We start from the raw sequence: 14963 nt of genomic DNA on the forward strand, positions 1-14963 counted from the left end.
CATGCGCACGCACGGGCGATGCTTTTGAAAACAGCTAAGCTGTAAATCGATGCAAAGCAACGGTGACTGGCAAATTTGAAGTGTCCCACAATTTAAAAAAAAAAAAATGGGGCGGCTGCCAAGTTGACGGTGCTATACGAAAAATAACTTGCAGAAACGGTGACAGCGGCGCTTTAGAAAAGAAAATAGGAAATATTGGTTGCGTACCTTTATTCTTCGCTGCAAATGTCGAAAAACGATACGGTCTTCTGCCGTCCTTCTTCCATGATAGGCGTCGCATTTTCATCGCAGCAAAAGAAAGATGATTGATTGATTTGTAGGATTTAACGTCCCAAAACCACCACGTGATTATGAGAGACGCCGTAGCGGAGGGCTCCGGAAATTCCGACCACCTGGGGTTCTTTAACGTGCACCCAAATCTGAGTACACGGACCTACAACATTTCCGCCTCCATCGGAAATGCAGCCGCCACAGCCGGGATTTGATCCCGCGACATGCGGGTCAGCAGCCGAGTACCTTAGCCACTAGACCACCGCGGCGGGGCAGCATAAGAAAGACCACGGTCTTTGAATCGAGTATGTATTTTTTTAGTAAAAAGTAACACACCACCTATTACTTACGTATTGGTGTTGCACCTCACATATGCGTAATATTTGCTTTTTGATCGACTATGTTCACAAGTATAAACGCAGCCACCAGTTCAAGATGGCTGGGCGTTCCGCAAGTGCTCAACATGGGACGGGTGGCTGAATCATTTTATTTGACACAGAGAGACCAAAAATTTTGCGTTCAAGTATCCCAAGAAAGACTATCGCCTTTAAGAAATGATTCCAAGAAGCGTATACATGATTCTCTGCGTTGCTTTTTGCCACAGGTCACGAATGAGAACACTGTTGTATAGAAGCGTGACTGGATTACGCATTCCATCCCGCTACGCTCAAGAACGCCAGTTTGATTCTCGGTCACGGCGGCAGCGTTTTGATCGGGGAGTAACGCAAGGTCGTCAGAATAAATTCGCGAGATTGCGAATCACACTCAACGGACGAAGCAGCAGCGGCCCCACATTCTTCCTGAACTTCTTCCAATCAGGAACGAGCAGCACTTCAGGCGGACGAAGATCATAAAGAAAAAGTCGGTGCTGTCTTTTTGTAAATTTTCGTCCAGTCTTTTATGAGAGTGGCACACGTATATGGAACAATTCAACACCCCTTCCGCGCCGCGCCGTCAAACGCATAGAAGCGTTCGCCTCTCTTGCACCTTCGGCGTGTGGAATTTTCCTGAAGGCGAAGCGACGTTCGCCCTCGGAATCACGCGTAACCAGGCAGTCTCGCTGGCGCATACATAACATCCTGCCGTATTACATCCAGGTCAGCCGCTTTCCGCCGCCACTATGTACACACGCACGTGGGAAGTGGTATTGCAATTTTCCATTAACGGTGTCCAAAAGTTTCAGGGTCTTTTTTTTTTTTCCTTTTCTTCTTTTCCAGGTTTCTGCGAGGAATCGCCGGCCTGCATCCTACAAGGACAAGCGGTGAGAGGCGGTAGATGTGGGCTTATAGCGACGTGCGATAAGCACCCCAAGGACGTAGAAAAGGAGTCGTTGCGTAATGCGGCCAGCTTTCACTGTCCTCGCTCCCGTCCGCCTTTGCAGAGCCAGTGTGCCAGCGCCACACTTCCTGCGAGAAGCGCGGGGTCAGTGCCAACTGCTTCGCGTATATACGCACATACCACGGCTCCGCATCCTTCCAACAGATCGGAGAAAGTGCAGCCTACGTGCATCGAGCAGACAACGGCGTATTTCTCGAAGGCTGCTGTTCTGAATGATCCACGTAAAAGTTAAAGGCTGCGCTTCGCTAATTGCTGGATTTACATCGCAAGAAAAGCCTAAATGAAATGCCAAATTCGGATGTATGGTATACCATACATTCGAATTTGGCATTTCATTTAGGGATATACAAAACAGCTATCTTCATACGCATTCTTGTTTTAGCCATATTTGTACAGGGCCACCGGACGGTCCACCTGCGACCCATCGACCCACGCTCTAAGTCACTGAGTATATGTCGAGGTCTCTTTTCAGCGCAGAAGCAGCGAGCGCATGTGAATGTGACACTATACCTCCGTTAGCTGCAAGGCGGGCCTGGTTGCTGTGACAAAAAGCGGAATAATTCGCGGGGTATGTTGACTTCACCTTGGCATGACTGAAACAAGTGTTGTAAGACGACGCATCAATGCGTGATAAATGCTGGTTAAATGGTGACTTACGTAACTACGGCTAACAAGGCTGCTGACGGTGTTACAACTGTCAGCAACGAATGAAACCAATGCATGCTGTGGTGTATAGGTTTTATTACAAGCATTATGCAGGTGATAACTACTACTTTGTACAGTACTCACGGATTGAAATGCGAAAAATTAGGGCTAATTGAAAGACGTACATTCGTTTGCAGCAGCTACACGTCGTGTCATATCCAAGTAATCACGACTCGAATGCTTACATCAGGGCCAACATTACGTTTTGCGGCAATATTTGGATTGAAATGACAGGGTTATCGCGAGCAGTATGCCAATAGCAGCGCTGTAAAAACAGGGGGGGGGGGCATCTCCTCCCCCTCTACAGCTTTACTGACGTGAAATCTTAAAAGGGTGGAAGGATGCAGTCCGGTTTTGGTTAACGCGCACGCTGCGAATGAGTGAATATTATGGAAAGACAGTATTTCTCTCTCTCTCTCTCTCTCATCACATGGCGAACGCTGAGGAGGTGGTGCCATCTCCTAAGAGCGTCAAGCAAATGGACCCTGACAACAGAAGACGATGCACCGACACGCCGATATCGTAAGGTGCTTTGCCTCTAAAAAATTATGGCGCATTTCAATACGTGACTACTGTACCTCAACACAGCAGGAAAGGCGATACATTTGCACGTTATCGGTTATCAAGAAATATGAATGTCACTCAGAGACGAAATCATGCTAATATCAACAAAACTATTACATGTAGTTATTGATCGCGCTCTAAAATATTGAAATTGAAGCTCAAACGCACACAGTCAACACGTAACCGCGGGTTACTGGATCGAATCCCGGCTGCGGCGGTGCAGTGCTCCCCAGCGAGGCAAGAGGTGGTGACCGGGGTGAGCTTGAATTTGCTGTAAAATACACTCATACCTCATTATAACAAAGTTACATCTTACACAAAAATAAGTTCATTATGTCCAAAAATTCATTATAAAGGTATACTTCTAATATTATATCGATTGCAAGACCATTTTTCGTTTACTTTGTTATAACCAATATTTCGTTATATCAGGGTTCATTATATGGCGTTTTCGATGTAGGTGAAAATGTTCGAGGCCCGTATACATAGATTCAGGAGCACGTTAAACAACCCCAGGCGGTCGAAATTTCCAGGAGTCCTTCCCAACGGCGTCTCTTATAATCATATAGTGGTTTTGGGACATTCAACCTAATCAATTATTATTCTTGTTATTATAGTATGTTGCCTGTGTTTGTCATTTAAGTGCTAAGATGGAGGTGACAAGCAGCTTCATTCCATTATATCTCCATAGCTTTGCGAGAGCGACAAACTTTCACGAAATTCCAGCTTGAGGTGGCAGTGCAAACGATTATTTTTTTTTTCTTGTGGCAGACGGTATACGTCCACGCGTTAATGCGCATGCTGAGTTTGCTACGCACAAAACTGGACCAGTAGCACGAGCAGAAACACGTTTAGGGGGTATGCAGAGGGAGTAGTAAAATGGGACAGCCGTTTCATTAGCTTTCACTGGTTTGTCAACTGCATCGCAGTTTTCTTTTTTAATTTCGAAAGTGCGCCTTTGTTAGAGCTTCATGAAAAATTTAACAAAAGAAGCCCGATTGATTGATTGATTGATTGATTGATTGATATCTGGGGTTTACCGTCACAAAACCACTGTATGATGATGAGAGACACCGCAGTGCATGGAGGGCTCCGGAAATTTTGACCACCAGGAGTTCTTCAACGTGCACCCAAATATGAGCACACGGGCCTACAGACTTTTCGCCTCCATCGAAAATGCAGCCACCGCAGCCGAGTACCTACGCCACTGGACCACCGCGGCGGGGCAAGAAAAGAAGCCCTTTATAAGACACATATCAAAAGTAAACTCGCTAGAAATCGGGCAGGCTTGCTAATACACAAAACATGATAAAAAAAGGGAGACTGATTATCTCCTGAATTACAGGAACTCATGAGTTCACCTTGCAAATATGAATGAACTATTCCATTGTGAACGTACTGAAAGCAAGCGCCAAGTCCAGTCTGTCTTGTCTCGCGTTTCTGCGCCGTTTCTTGAAATAAGGCTTCATCAACAAGCTTAAGTACGATGACTTTCGAAAGCGTATACATGCTTCGAGGTATACAACAGGGTGCCGCCCCTGCATACTTCTAAACCAGCCGTTGGAGCTGACGCGTTCAAAGAGAATGTTCAAAGTTATGGCACGCAGCTGCGCAACTTTTGGACGGTTCGTCATCCCCTGGCCATCCCTTCCTCCGTGTGTAATTTCTATAGAGCCGATTTAACAAGCATTTCCTGACAGTGATATCTTCGTATGCAGGACTGTGCCACCACCCCTTGTGGTGCGTGGTGCCCATTTTGTGAACCCCAATGTGGCCGCGACACACTTGCTGTGGCCTTGCCCACGTCTGCATTTAAGCCGCTTTTGCCTCCAGCGCCCAAAACACCTTGGACGTCCCCAACCACCCGACCTTGATCATTGAATTCGTGGACCGTTTCCTCGCTAGCTCTTATACTTTCTTAACGACCAAAATTTGTATGCGTATCTTTGACAGCGTGCTCTATTAAGTCTAGGGACAGGCTTTCGGAACTAACGAATAAAAGTGTAAGCTACCTATTAAATGAAGGCGGCACCAATATGGTAGCCTTTGTCCGCACAGCGCGAATATGAAGTAATGGCCTTAGTGCACGAGAGACCACCATCGTTCATAAGTTTTTTTCTGTTTCCATGCAAAATTCAATGCAATTTGTGACGCAGGTCAACGTTGAAGCCGGCGCATCACTACTGCGCGCAGACGTCTGGTACCATTAGCAAATACAGTTATATAAGCAGCAAGTACTCCCCGCAGCATATGCATCGTCAGGCCGCTATCACTTAAGTTGACCATCAACCACGTAAATTTTCTGCCTTCGTTTCTTTTTCTGCCTGTACGTTCACTGATATAGCCAACTGCAGCATAAAAAAAAACATATTAGGCTCCATCCCCAGAACTGTATAAGAGGGCCGAATAAGCCAGAGTCCATTCGAAGTCAAGTACTTTTCTCCGCTGATGTAAATATATAGACGTATTGGATAATAAAAGTTTGTCATTTCTGTCTAAAACATCACGTGACTGTGTACTTATACCACGATGTCTCTTAAAATTTAATACGAACAGTTTGAATTTTACGTCCCAAAACCAAGGACCGGTTATGACGGACGCCGTAATGGAGTGCTCCGAAAATATTTATCATCGTGTGTTCTTCAACGTGCATTCAAATTAAAGTGTACGCAGTCCTCTAGCATACTGCCTCCATTCCAGGACGGCCGCCGAAGCTGGGACTCGGTCTCGGGACCTGCGGGTCAGAAGTCGAGCACCATATAACCACTAGACCATCGTGGTGGGTTCTTTCGTAAAATTTGCCGAAACATTCAAGTTTCGCATCTAAAGCCAGTGACACATACGTTTATCTGCATGACGAAATCGACTATTCTAAACATATAAGAATGACTGACTTCGTGTGAATGAGCGAGCGCAATCAGCGATGCTAATAATCAATACTGATAGGGCTTTACAGGCCAAAATGGCAATACAATTTTGAAGCACGCGGCACTGAACGCCTCCGGACATTTCGAACATCTGGCACCGTTTAACCTGCACCGACATCGCACAATACGCGGGCCTATTGTACAAGTTCAGTTGCCGGCATGAGCAACCGCATTGTGATGGGGCAGAAAGCAGAAATTTAGAAAGATGCCTGCCATACTTATCGAGAAGTCATATCTGCAGCGGCGAAGGGCTGATTAATCACTGTTAAGTTACAGTGAATACCTAATAAAAAATCCGGGCTTTTCGGTTCCTAAAGGTGCATTCACACGCGAGAGAAAGATCCTGCTCCTCCGCGGACCGAATAGTCACGTGATCAGTTCCATCCGATAAAGTCACGGAGGACTCCATCAACCTTTCGTTGCACGGCTGTTTGACTGGAAACTACCCGTTTTCTCGGCACTTATAATCACCCGACGTTAAGCCCCCCCCCCCCCCCCCGTTCCCCTTCCTCGTTGCTGTCACCATCATCATCATCAACCTGACTACGTCCACTGCAGGACAAAGGCCTCTCCCATGTCCCGTCAGTTAACTCGGTCCTGTGTTTGCTGCTGCCAATTCATACCCGCAAACTTCTTAATCTCATCTGCCCACCTAACCTTCTGTCGCCCTCTAACCCGCTTGCCTTCTCTGGGAATCCAGTTAGTCACCCTTAATGACCAGCGGTTATCCTGTCTACACGCTACATGCCCTGCCCATGTCCATTTTCTCTTCTTGATTTCAACTATGATATCCTTAACCCCCGTTTGTTTCCTAATCCACTCTGCTCTCTTCTTGTCTTTTTAAGGTTACACCTACCATTTTTCTTTCCATTACTCGCTGCGTCGTCCTCAATTTAAGCTGAACCCTCTTTGTAAGTCTCCAGGTTTCAGCTCCGTAGCTAAGTACCGGCAAGATACAGCTGTTATATACCTTCCTCTTGAAGGATAGTGGCAATCTACCTGTCATAACTTGAGAGTGCTTGCCAAATGTGCTCCACCCCGTTCTTCTTCTTCTAGTTACTTCAATCTCGTGGTTCGGCTCAGCGGTTATTACCTGCCCTAAGTAGACATAGTATTTTACAACTTGAAGTGCACTGTTACCTATCTCGAAGTGCTGCTCCCGTCCGAGGTTGTTTTACATTACTTTCGTTTTCTGCAGAATAATTTTAAGACCCACCTTTCTGCTCTCCTTGTCTAACTCCATAATAATGAGTTGCAATTCGTCCCCTGAGTTACTCAGCAATACAATGTCATCGGCGAAGCGCAGGTTACTAAGGTACTCTCCATTAATTCTTATCCCTAACTGTTAACATTCTAGGCTTCTGAAAACCTCCTGTAAGCACGCGGTAAACAGCGCTCTTCATAGCGAACGATAAACGAACCTAATACCAAGCCACGACAACGCCCATAGACTCGTATTGAAGCACCGATGACTTTGGTTACTAATATCTGCCACAGATTCGACTGAATTCCTTACGCACTTTTTTCTTCGATTCAGGAAAAACAGTTGGTTGCAGGACACGTGTTTCTAAATCCAGGCTTTCCTGGCTCGGACACCGGATCGAACTAGTCTTATAGAGCAGAACGTGACTCCCACAGCGATTTCGCCTTTTCAGCCGCCTACGTACGGGACACAAGGCGTACGCCATCAATTCACTCGGAAAATGAGAGAGTGGTGTGACAAAACGCTGCTGGCAGACCATAACAAGCCATCAGTTCCGGACCGTTTAGGCGAATAAGTGAAGCTGCAGGAAATGCGGCCGCCTGGCTCTTGGCAAGCGTCACCGCTTAAGACGAGGAAATAGGTCGGAAGCGGCGGTTAAGTGCCGCACGCATCAAAAGCACCGCACCTCGTAGAATCGAGCGTGAGGTGCCCTACCACCTGGTTATTGCACGGAATTACCGTACAGACCACGTCTGCGACACAGTGTCCGTATCGATGGTACGCAGTGCTTCACTGGATGGGCTCGATATCAGTACCGTGCATACTGTGAAACGTTATCCACGGCCCTAAAGATGATTAACTGGGGGCCATTATCTTTTCTGTATGAAAAATATTCCACTCTTCTCTATAACTGACCACCAGGCATTAGAAGATTATGCCTTGTAATATACCACTAAAACAACACAGTAAGACAACGTACATATAGCTAAATAAGGCTACGAAAAAAATAATTGCAGGACACAGAACACAAAAAATTCATTGCAGCACTACTGATACGTCAGTGCTGCACGAGCACGCCGCGCAGCGAATTTTTGATTCACTCGACTAAAAAAAAAAAAAACAATCCCAAGCCATCGTTTAGCTGGCGCCAGTAACCAGTTTCGATAGCTTCCGGCTGAGTTTGTGGCAACAAGAAACTTGCACTTTAAAGGGACACCAAAGAGAAACAATGACTTGGTTTAGATTGACAAACTGACCTCTTAAAACTCCAATGCTATATGTTTCACAATCATAAGTTCATTATTAGCGGAGAAAATCAAAGTTGAAGTTTTATTTTTTAAATTTCGTCTAGAAATCTACAAGCGTGACGTCAAGAACTTCAAAATGCAATTTTCGTATTTTTTTTCGACACTGGCTCGATGAAATTTTCTGAAACTTCGTATGCTACAGGTCTACGGCATTCACAAATGAAAACATACTTCGATTTCATCGATTAAAACTTACGTAGGTTCCTGGATATGCCTTCACTATTTATGACGTCACGGTATTCAGTGAGGGAATCTCCACGTGGCGTCTCTACCCGAATTTTCCTTTCGCGCTTTAATTGCTTACCAAGCGTCATGTCGCGGAAAAGGTGGTGTTTTCTGGATTGTGAAATTGTATTTTTTTTTGCTATTACGCGAAAATCGTTTTGCGCCATAGTGTTCCTTTAACTGCACTAGACAAAAAGTTCCACAGGTAGCACGGTCGGGAAACTCATTGCATGCGCGGTCGAATGCCGTTCCGGTCTTTAAATCATTTTAGCTGAAGCTGGCGCCCTGGTTGTTGTAGCGGAAAGTAATGAGTATTAAACTCGCTCAAAGCCAGAAAAACGACTTTCCCTTCAGCTAGATTACGACATTAGTTATCCGTTCCCGGGTTGCAAAACTGGCGACCATACCAAGGCACCCCGTTCGCACTAGTGGGATGCTACTCGGCGCAAGCGCTAGCGTCCTCCCTATACGTTCGAGGCGACATGTAAAATAAAAGAGAGGAAGAGGAAGCCGCGCGTTCCCGCGAGTTCACGTTCCCTCTGGTTTGACCAATACGAGGGCACCGAGAAAGAGACCGAGAGAGAAGAAGTTCACGTTCCCTCTGGTTTGACCAATACGAGGGCACCGAGAAAGAGACCGAGAGAGAAGAATGACATGGCACTACATCGGCGACTCATTATTCGCAAACAAGGGGACGTGGGTTGTGATTCGGCAAGGCTGCAACCCTACACGATCTTGCGTTCAAGCAAGCACGCGCGTATTCTGCCCTGCCCCTAACGCTGCTGCTCTCGTTGCTCTGGCGTCACCTTCTCCTGCTTCCGCACCGCAATATCCGTCTTCAGATTTTCTAGTCCTCCAGTGATAAGAAATTTCAAGGCTATCACTTCTACAATTAGTAGGCTTCGAGAATTTTTTATCTTGAATATATTGGCTAATAGCAGCAACCACGGTGCCCACTGGCGGAGTGCGCGCTGGACAGGTAAAAAAAAAGTGTATATAACGTCTGTAGCATGCACTTCATACAAAAATGAATTAGGAAAGCTCTGACATATTGAAATTAGTGCAAAGGCTTTTCGTATGCAACTGTGCGTAAGAGACAGAGGGAGAGTGATCGGCACACCGATTTCCGTGACGTTTTGGAATTTGGAAAGCCCACGTAATTAGCCAATACCACAAACGCAACAAGTTTTTGAGGGGAAAAAAAAAAGAAGGATGGGGTGAGTTATGTGCAGAGGTTTCGTGGCTTATTACATATATATTTCATGGCGATAATAGCGCATACTGTAAAGGGTCTGTAAAGAACGCATACGTCTAAAAAACCTAAATCAACATTGTTTCGACAAAAGCGCAACGAACGGCAGCAGGAAACATTTCGCGCCAAAATCCGTCGCACGGAGATCGACAAGTGAATTCATTAAAACGCAATGTTTAAGAGAGAAGAAATCTAGCATTACGGGTAGGCAGTGATGTTTTTACCACAGTCAAAATTACATTACACCTTTTACGAAAATTTTCGCGACAATGAAAGCGCTAGTGCATTGTTTCGTAGAAGGTCTCCTCCCTACATTTCGCGCCAAACGGTGCACGCACTTGGAACGCTAGGAGGCAGAGCTGCTGCCTCCTAGTGCGTGCACCTCTGCCTCCTAGCATGCTAGGAGGCAGAGCTGCTCACGGCAGACACACATGCACTCAACGTCCCTTCTGTTTTTGGCAGCTGCACAGAGGCATTACGACGATGCGGCACGGCAGACATAACTGCTTCCGTTCTTGCGCGACGTGTGCAGCCAGTGCTCGCATCAGACGGCCAGAGTGGCAGCTGCAGGCGTCACTCAGCTGGACTCCGTCAAGGCGGCTCTCTTGCGCTTCCGATGGTTGGTCACCATGGAAGCCGTGGCGATCTTGTGCGAATCGCGACGCATCCAGCGCTGGAGGTCATCCAGCGCCTCGCGGCCCAGCGAGAATAGCTCACGTTCGGACATGTCCAGCCGCACCGTCACGTCCAGCGCATCTTCTTTGAGGGTACCCTGGGAGCAGTCCATGATGTGCCGGAATCGGTTCTTGAACGCCTGCATAGACAAGAGATTATATGCTCACTGATCAAATGCTCATAACCACCTGACCACACTGTAGCTATGTGGTATATAGTGTGCGGCCTGCACCTGGAGAGAGGAGGAAAAAATGTCGCTCGCATCTTCCTATACGGGGGTAACTCGAGTAAATGCACCGCAGAGTGGTGGGGCCGGTATCGCATGAATGTTGCGTAATTGAATATGATTCGGGAATGCTTACTTGTTATTTCGTCTTTATTATCCTTATTTCTTGAATGAAGGAGAAGCTTTGCCTTAAACGAGTGGTGGGACGCTGATTTGCGATCCAGTGAACACACATAACGTGTGGCCAGTGAACGGTTGTGCAGCTCGAGCAGTCAGTTTTTGCGTCGCAAGGCGGACGCTGCCTGCGTCCGCCTTGCGAGGCGAAAGAGGTGGAGGGACAGTCGGCGCGAATCGCAAGCCCGCGGCACGATATGCGAGCATGCGCAGTGGGGATGTGGATAACGCCGACGCACGAAGCGTGACATTGTACGTGCGATGAAGAAATACTCCGCATTTAAAATAACCCCTAACAGAGCAGCGGCAAGAAGAAAAGCGTTGGCAGCTAGCTATGCTCCTAGAAGTTGCTCCCAAAAAAGCTATACGCCAAGGCTGTTTATCCTCCACAGACACGTTCGCACCAAGACAGAAAAAAAGAAGAAAAAAACAAGGAGCCAAAAGAATCACGGCGACGTCAGTCCACCTCGCGCGCTCACATTGCCACGTCGTTTCAATCAAGAGTCCTCCCGATTCGGAATATTCGAGACAATTTAATCAAAATGTCAACAAGAGCACTCCCACAGCCGCTTTTCCACAGTGGCGCACGGGCGCTGCCATGCTTGATCACGTGATCGTAATTGGCCTTCCCCCAGCCAGTTGTCCCAGCCAACGCATTGGACCAGCGGCCATACCATACAACACAAATTAGAAGCCAACATGGCAGCACCCATGCAGACGTGACCACCCGCTTCCATTCGAACTCGCGCTTGCGACTCGCCCTCTGTCTTCAAAGCAATAATTAAATGGCGATATCGGCTATGTCGCTTCCCGTAATATCACGCTGGGGACAAAGCACCAGGTAGGTTCCGTTTTTATTATTGAGATTAGATGTGTTTATTCAGCCATGCCTGCTAAGCCTTGTCTCGAAGAATTCAAGAATGAATGTTGAGAAAGCTGCAGAATACCAAAGAATACATCACTCTCGAAGCTTCAGGACGTACATATAAAGCAACTAAATTCGTAGCTCGCGAAATTACGGGCCACACAGCGCAGGACGACGACGTGAAAAGTTCGAGGCGGAAAGACACTGCATGCACAGGTTCCGCCATATTGATATTTCCGCTGCTGCCACGAGCTCGATTTTACTCACGGCAACGCCGAGCACACGAATCGACGCGGATATAGACATACCGAGCTGTGGGAGGAGGCGGCCACGGTGCGATTGTGGCGCCATCTAGCTTTGAGTAAACAAACCAGCTGCGCGGAAAGTCCTCTATGCTGATAGTTGCAATTGTATACAACCATCTACAGACGCCGACAACATCTCTCGCAAGTGTACCCCGTCCTCAGACTCCAGTGACCGTGCTTCCATCTTTCCTGTCTCTCCTATCCCCTCAGTTTGTTGTTGCTTCTTCTTCCTCTTTTCTACACCTTTACTCCTAACTTTTATATCCCTCCTCACCCCCATCCCTTGTGAGCCCTGGAGGCGGAAATGTTGTAGGCCCGTGTGCTCAGATTTGGGTGCACGTTAAAGAACCCCAGGTGGCCAAAATTTCCGGAGCCCTCCACTATACGGCGTCTCTCATAATCATATGGTGGTTTTGGGACGTTAAACCCCACATATCAATCAATCAATCTTGTGAGCCCTGTGGCGGTGTCGCTCACTGAAGCAGACAATAACGGGGCTCACTTTTCTCTTCCTTTCTCTTTCTTAAGAATCACTCAACCAGGTTCGTAGGATGACCTCGGCTACTGCGACGCCCAACTATCGTTCGCTCAGAAAAGCGGATACTCTTGCAATTTCGATTTAGTTTCAAACTAAAGTGGTCGCACTTAAAGCTTCTACGGAAAAGCTTCTGGCACGAACTTCTGCAGATTATAGCGCTCGGTTTTCCCGAAGTGAGGTACGACGAAAAAAAGTTAATGTAAAAAAAATTGTGTTTGTGCAAAAGACGCGCGTCCTGAGTGAATTGCTCAACAGGTTTAATATGGCAACCCCAACCGTACAGTAACAGGATAATTAAATTGCCATGCACGATCAAATTGCAGCAGTCAAGTCAGTTGAAACGTCACGCAGCGACGGTTTCGGTGGCCTTGAGGCACCAGTCGTCATCACCAAAAGCAGATAACAATCACTGTGGCAAGCACGTACGTTTCGCCATTAAATCGGGATGCGCGTCGCGCCTCTTCAGCACAATACGCACTCACGCTTTGCATAGCTGTAGCTAACACTTTCGCTTTTTTTTTCTTTGGGAGCTTACGAACATGTGCCATCCGTGCTGTGACATTGCCCGCCGCGGTGGTCTAGTGGCTGAGGTACTATAGGCTGCTGACCCGCAGGTCGCGGGATCGAATTCCGGCTGCGGCGGCTGCATTTTCGATGGAGGCGAAAATGCTGTATACGCCCGTGTGCTCAGATTTGGGCGCACGTCAAAGAACCCCAGGTGGCCGAAATTCCCGGAGCCCTCCAGTACGGCGTCTCTCATAATCATATGGTGGTTTTGGGACGTTAAACCCCACATGTCACGTCGTGCTGCGACAAAAGCACCGTGCGCTGCAGGATAAACGGTCCATGTAGACCTATTCGATGTTTGTGAATAGCGGCAGGCGCCGTCGACGTACTGGGGCGCTTGTAGCGACGTCGCGGCGCGTAGGCTCCGTCCAGCCGAAATCTCACCACCGCCCTCTATGATAACGTGACAACTGGTACAACCACTGCAAAGGTGCCTCCGAGCACAGCGCTTCGGGGGAGTCGCAGGAGGACATGTCGTTATGCTGTGGCATGGAAATAGTGATATTTACAAGGTTGGTGACAAAAAAAAAAAGAACATGTGTACTTAACTGCCAAGCACCTGAAGACCATCAAAGAGCAGTGGGAAGGTGAGAGAAACAAACAGAATGAAGAATAGAGACAGTGAGGGGTAAGAAAGCTACGAAAGTGTTCATTTATTGGTGCAGACAGGAAATAACAGGTAAAAGGGAGTGGATGCTGACCTCATTGTAACTGTCTAACCTTGAAGTTGTCAGTGGCCAGTACACAGGAGATGAAATGCAGTGATGAATAAAGAGAAAAAAGGGGTAAGTGCGTAGGAATGTGCATTAAAAATGACGCGAATACGACAATTATGTAATAATTTATTAGGCAATTGGGCGAGCGCAGTCGCGGCGGCGCTGCGTACGTAGTGATATGAAGGCCTTGCGTGCCGTCGCGAGTTAAAGAGAAGACAGAACGCAAAGACCGGACTGCTCCAAGATGTCACAAAGTTCTTTAGCAGCGGCAGCGAGCGGCGCACTTTCAAGAGGAGAAACGCACGACTTTTCGCTGCGCTTACGTGGCGGTTATACCCGGCCGCGTGCTCCTCGCTAGATTCACTAAAATACATAAATTGGCACACCTAGCGCGTACTGCAACACGTCCAAGTTGCGCAATAGTCTCTCAAAGGGAAACCTACAATGTCCAGAAAACGAATGCCTTCGGGTATCTATAAAAGCGTGCCCTCGTATCCCAAACGGTCAACCGAATGCAATGCGACTACCTTGATGCGAATGTTCGAGAAAATACAGCAATGTAGAAAAACAGGAAGCTGGATCCGCGCCAGCTGCTTTGACGTCAAATCTTATAGGCGAAGTACAGGGCCGAACAGCCCACCGCGAGCGACGGCGAACGCTTACACCGTGACACGGTTTCGCGATCGCTATACCCACAGACGTCAGAGGAATGCCGACGCAAACGGAAGCAGCGGCGTGACATAGAGCACCTCGACGCATCAAATGACTGCAAAACAGTCCGTTTATGCGATACCTTGCTTGTTCGGTCATGCGCTATTAACGTCCACATGTGGAAAGCAGGATCTGAAAAAGGTTGCGATTCAGTATGTGGCAGCTCTTCTTCAATGCCAGATATCCCGTCGAAGTTAAGTACAGTCAACGAGATCGACACGAAACGTTCTGATAGACTTAAAGACAACCAGTTCTCAGATCAGAAGGCGTTTCTTTTCTTACTCTTTTTTTTTTCGTGCTTATTTTTGAGGGACTTCGCAGCTGCTGTGGTCGATTGCTTGGGGAACTTGTCCGAATAACTGTCCTCGAAACAAACGCCCCTCTGATGTCATTG

The 14963-nt window shown here is 47.4% G+C and overlaps 2 protein-coding genes across 3 annotated transcripts in view; both read right to left on the reverse strand.

Moving 5' to 3' along the window:
- Nucleotides 1–14963, reverse strand: part of LOC119176739 (cytoplasmic dynein 2 intermediate chain 2) — a 176305-nt gene that overhangs the window by 74869 nt on the left and 86473 nt on the right. The window lies entirely within an intron of this gene.
- The window catches only part of LOC142775649 (DNA replication complex GINS protein PSF3-like), a 38612-nt gene continuing 25978 nt past the window's right edge, over nucleotides 2330–14963 (reverse strand). For both annotated transcript variants that reach the window (XM_075877261.1, XM_075877262.1), the window contains exon 2: nucleotides 2330–10606. In XM_075877261.1, the coding sequence (XP_075733376.1) occupies nucleotides 10370–10579 (210 nt within the window). In that variant the 5' untranslated portion in view covers nucleotides 10580–10606 and the 3' untranslated portion in view covers nucleotides 2330–10369. The remainder of the gene's footprint in view (nucleotides 10607–14963) is intronic.

The sequence above is a fragment of the Rhipicephalus microplus genome, chromosome X (assembly GCF_043290135.1).
Source record: "Rhipicephalus microplus isolate Deutch F79 chromosome X, USDA_Rmic, whole genome shotgun sequence".
NCBI classification, from domain to species: domain Eukaryota; kingdom Metazoa; phylum Arthropoda; class Arachnida; order Ixodida; family Ixodidae; genus Rhipicephalus; species Rhipicephalus microplus.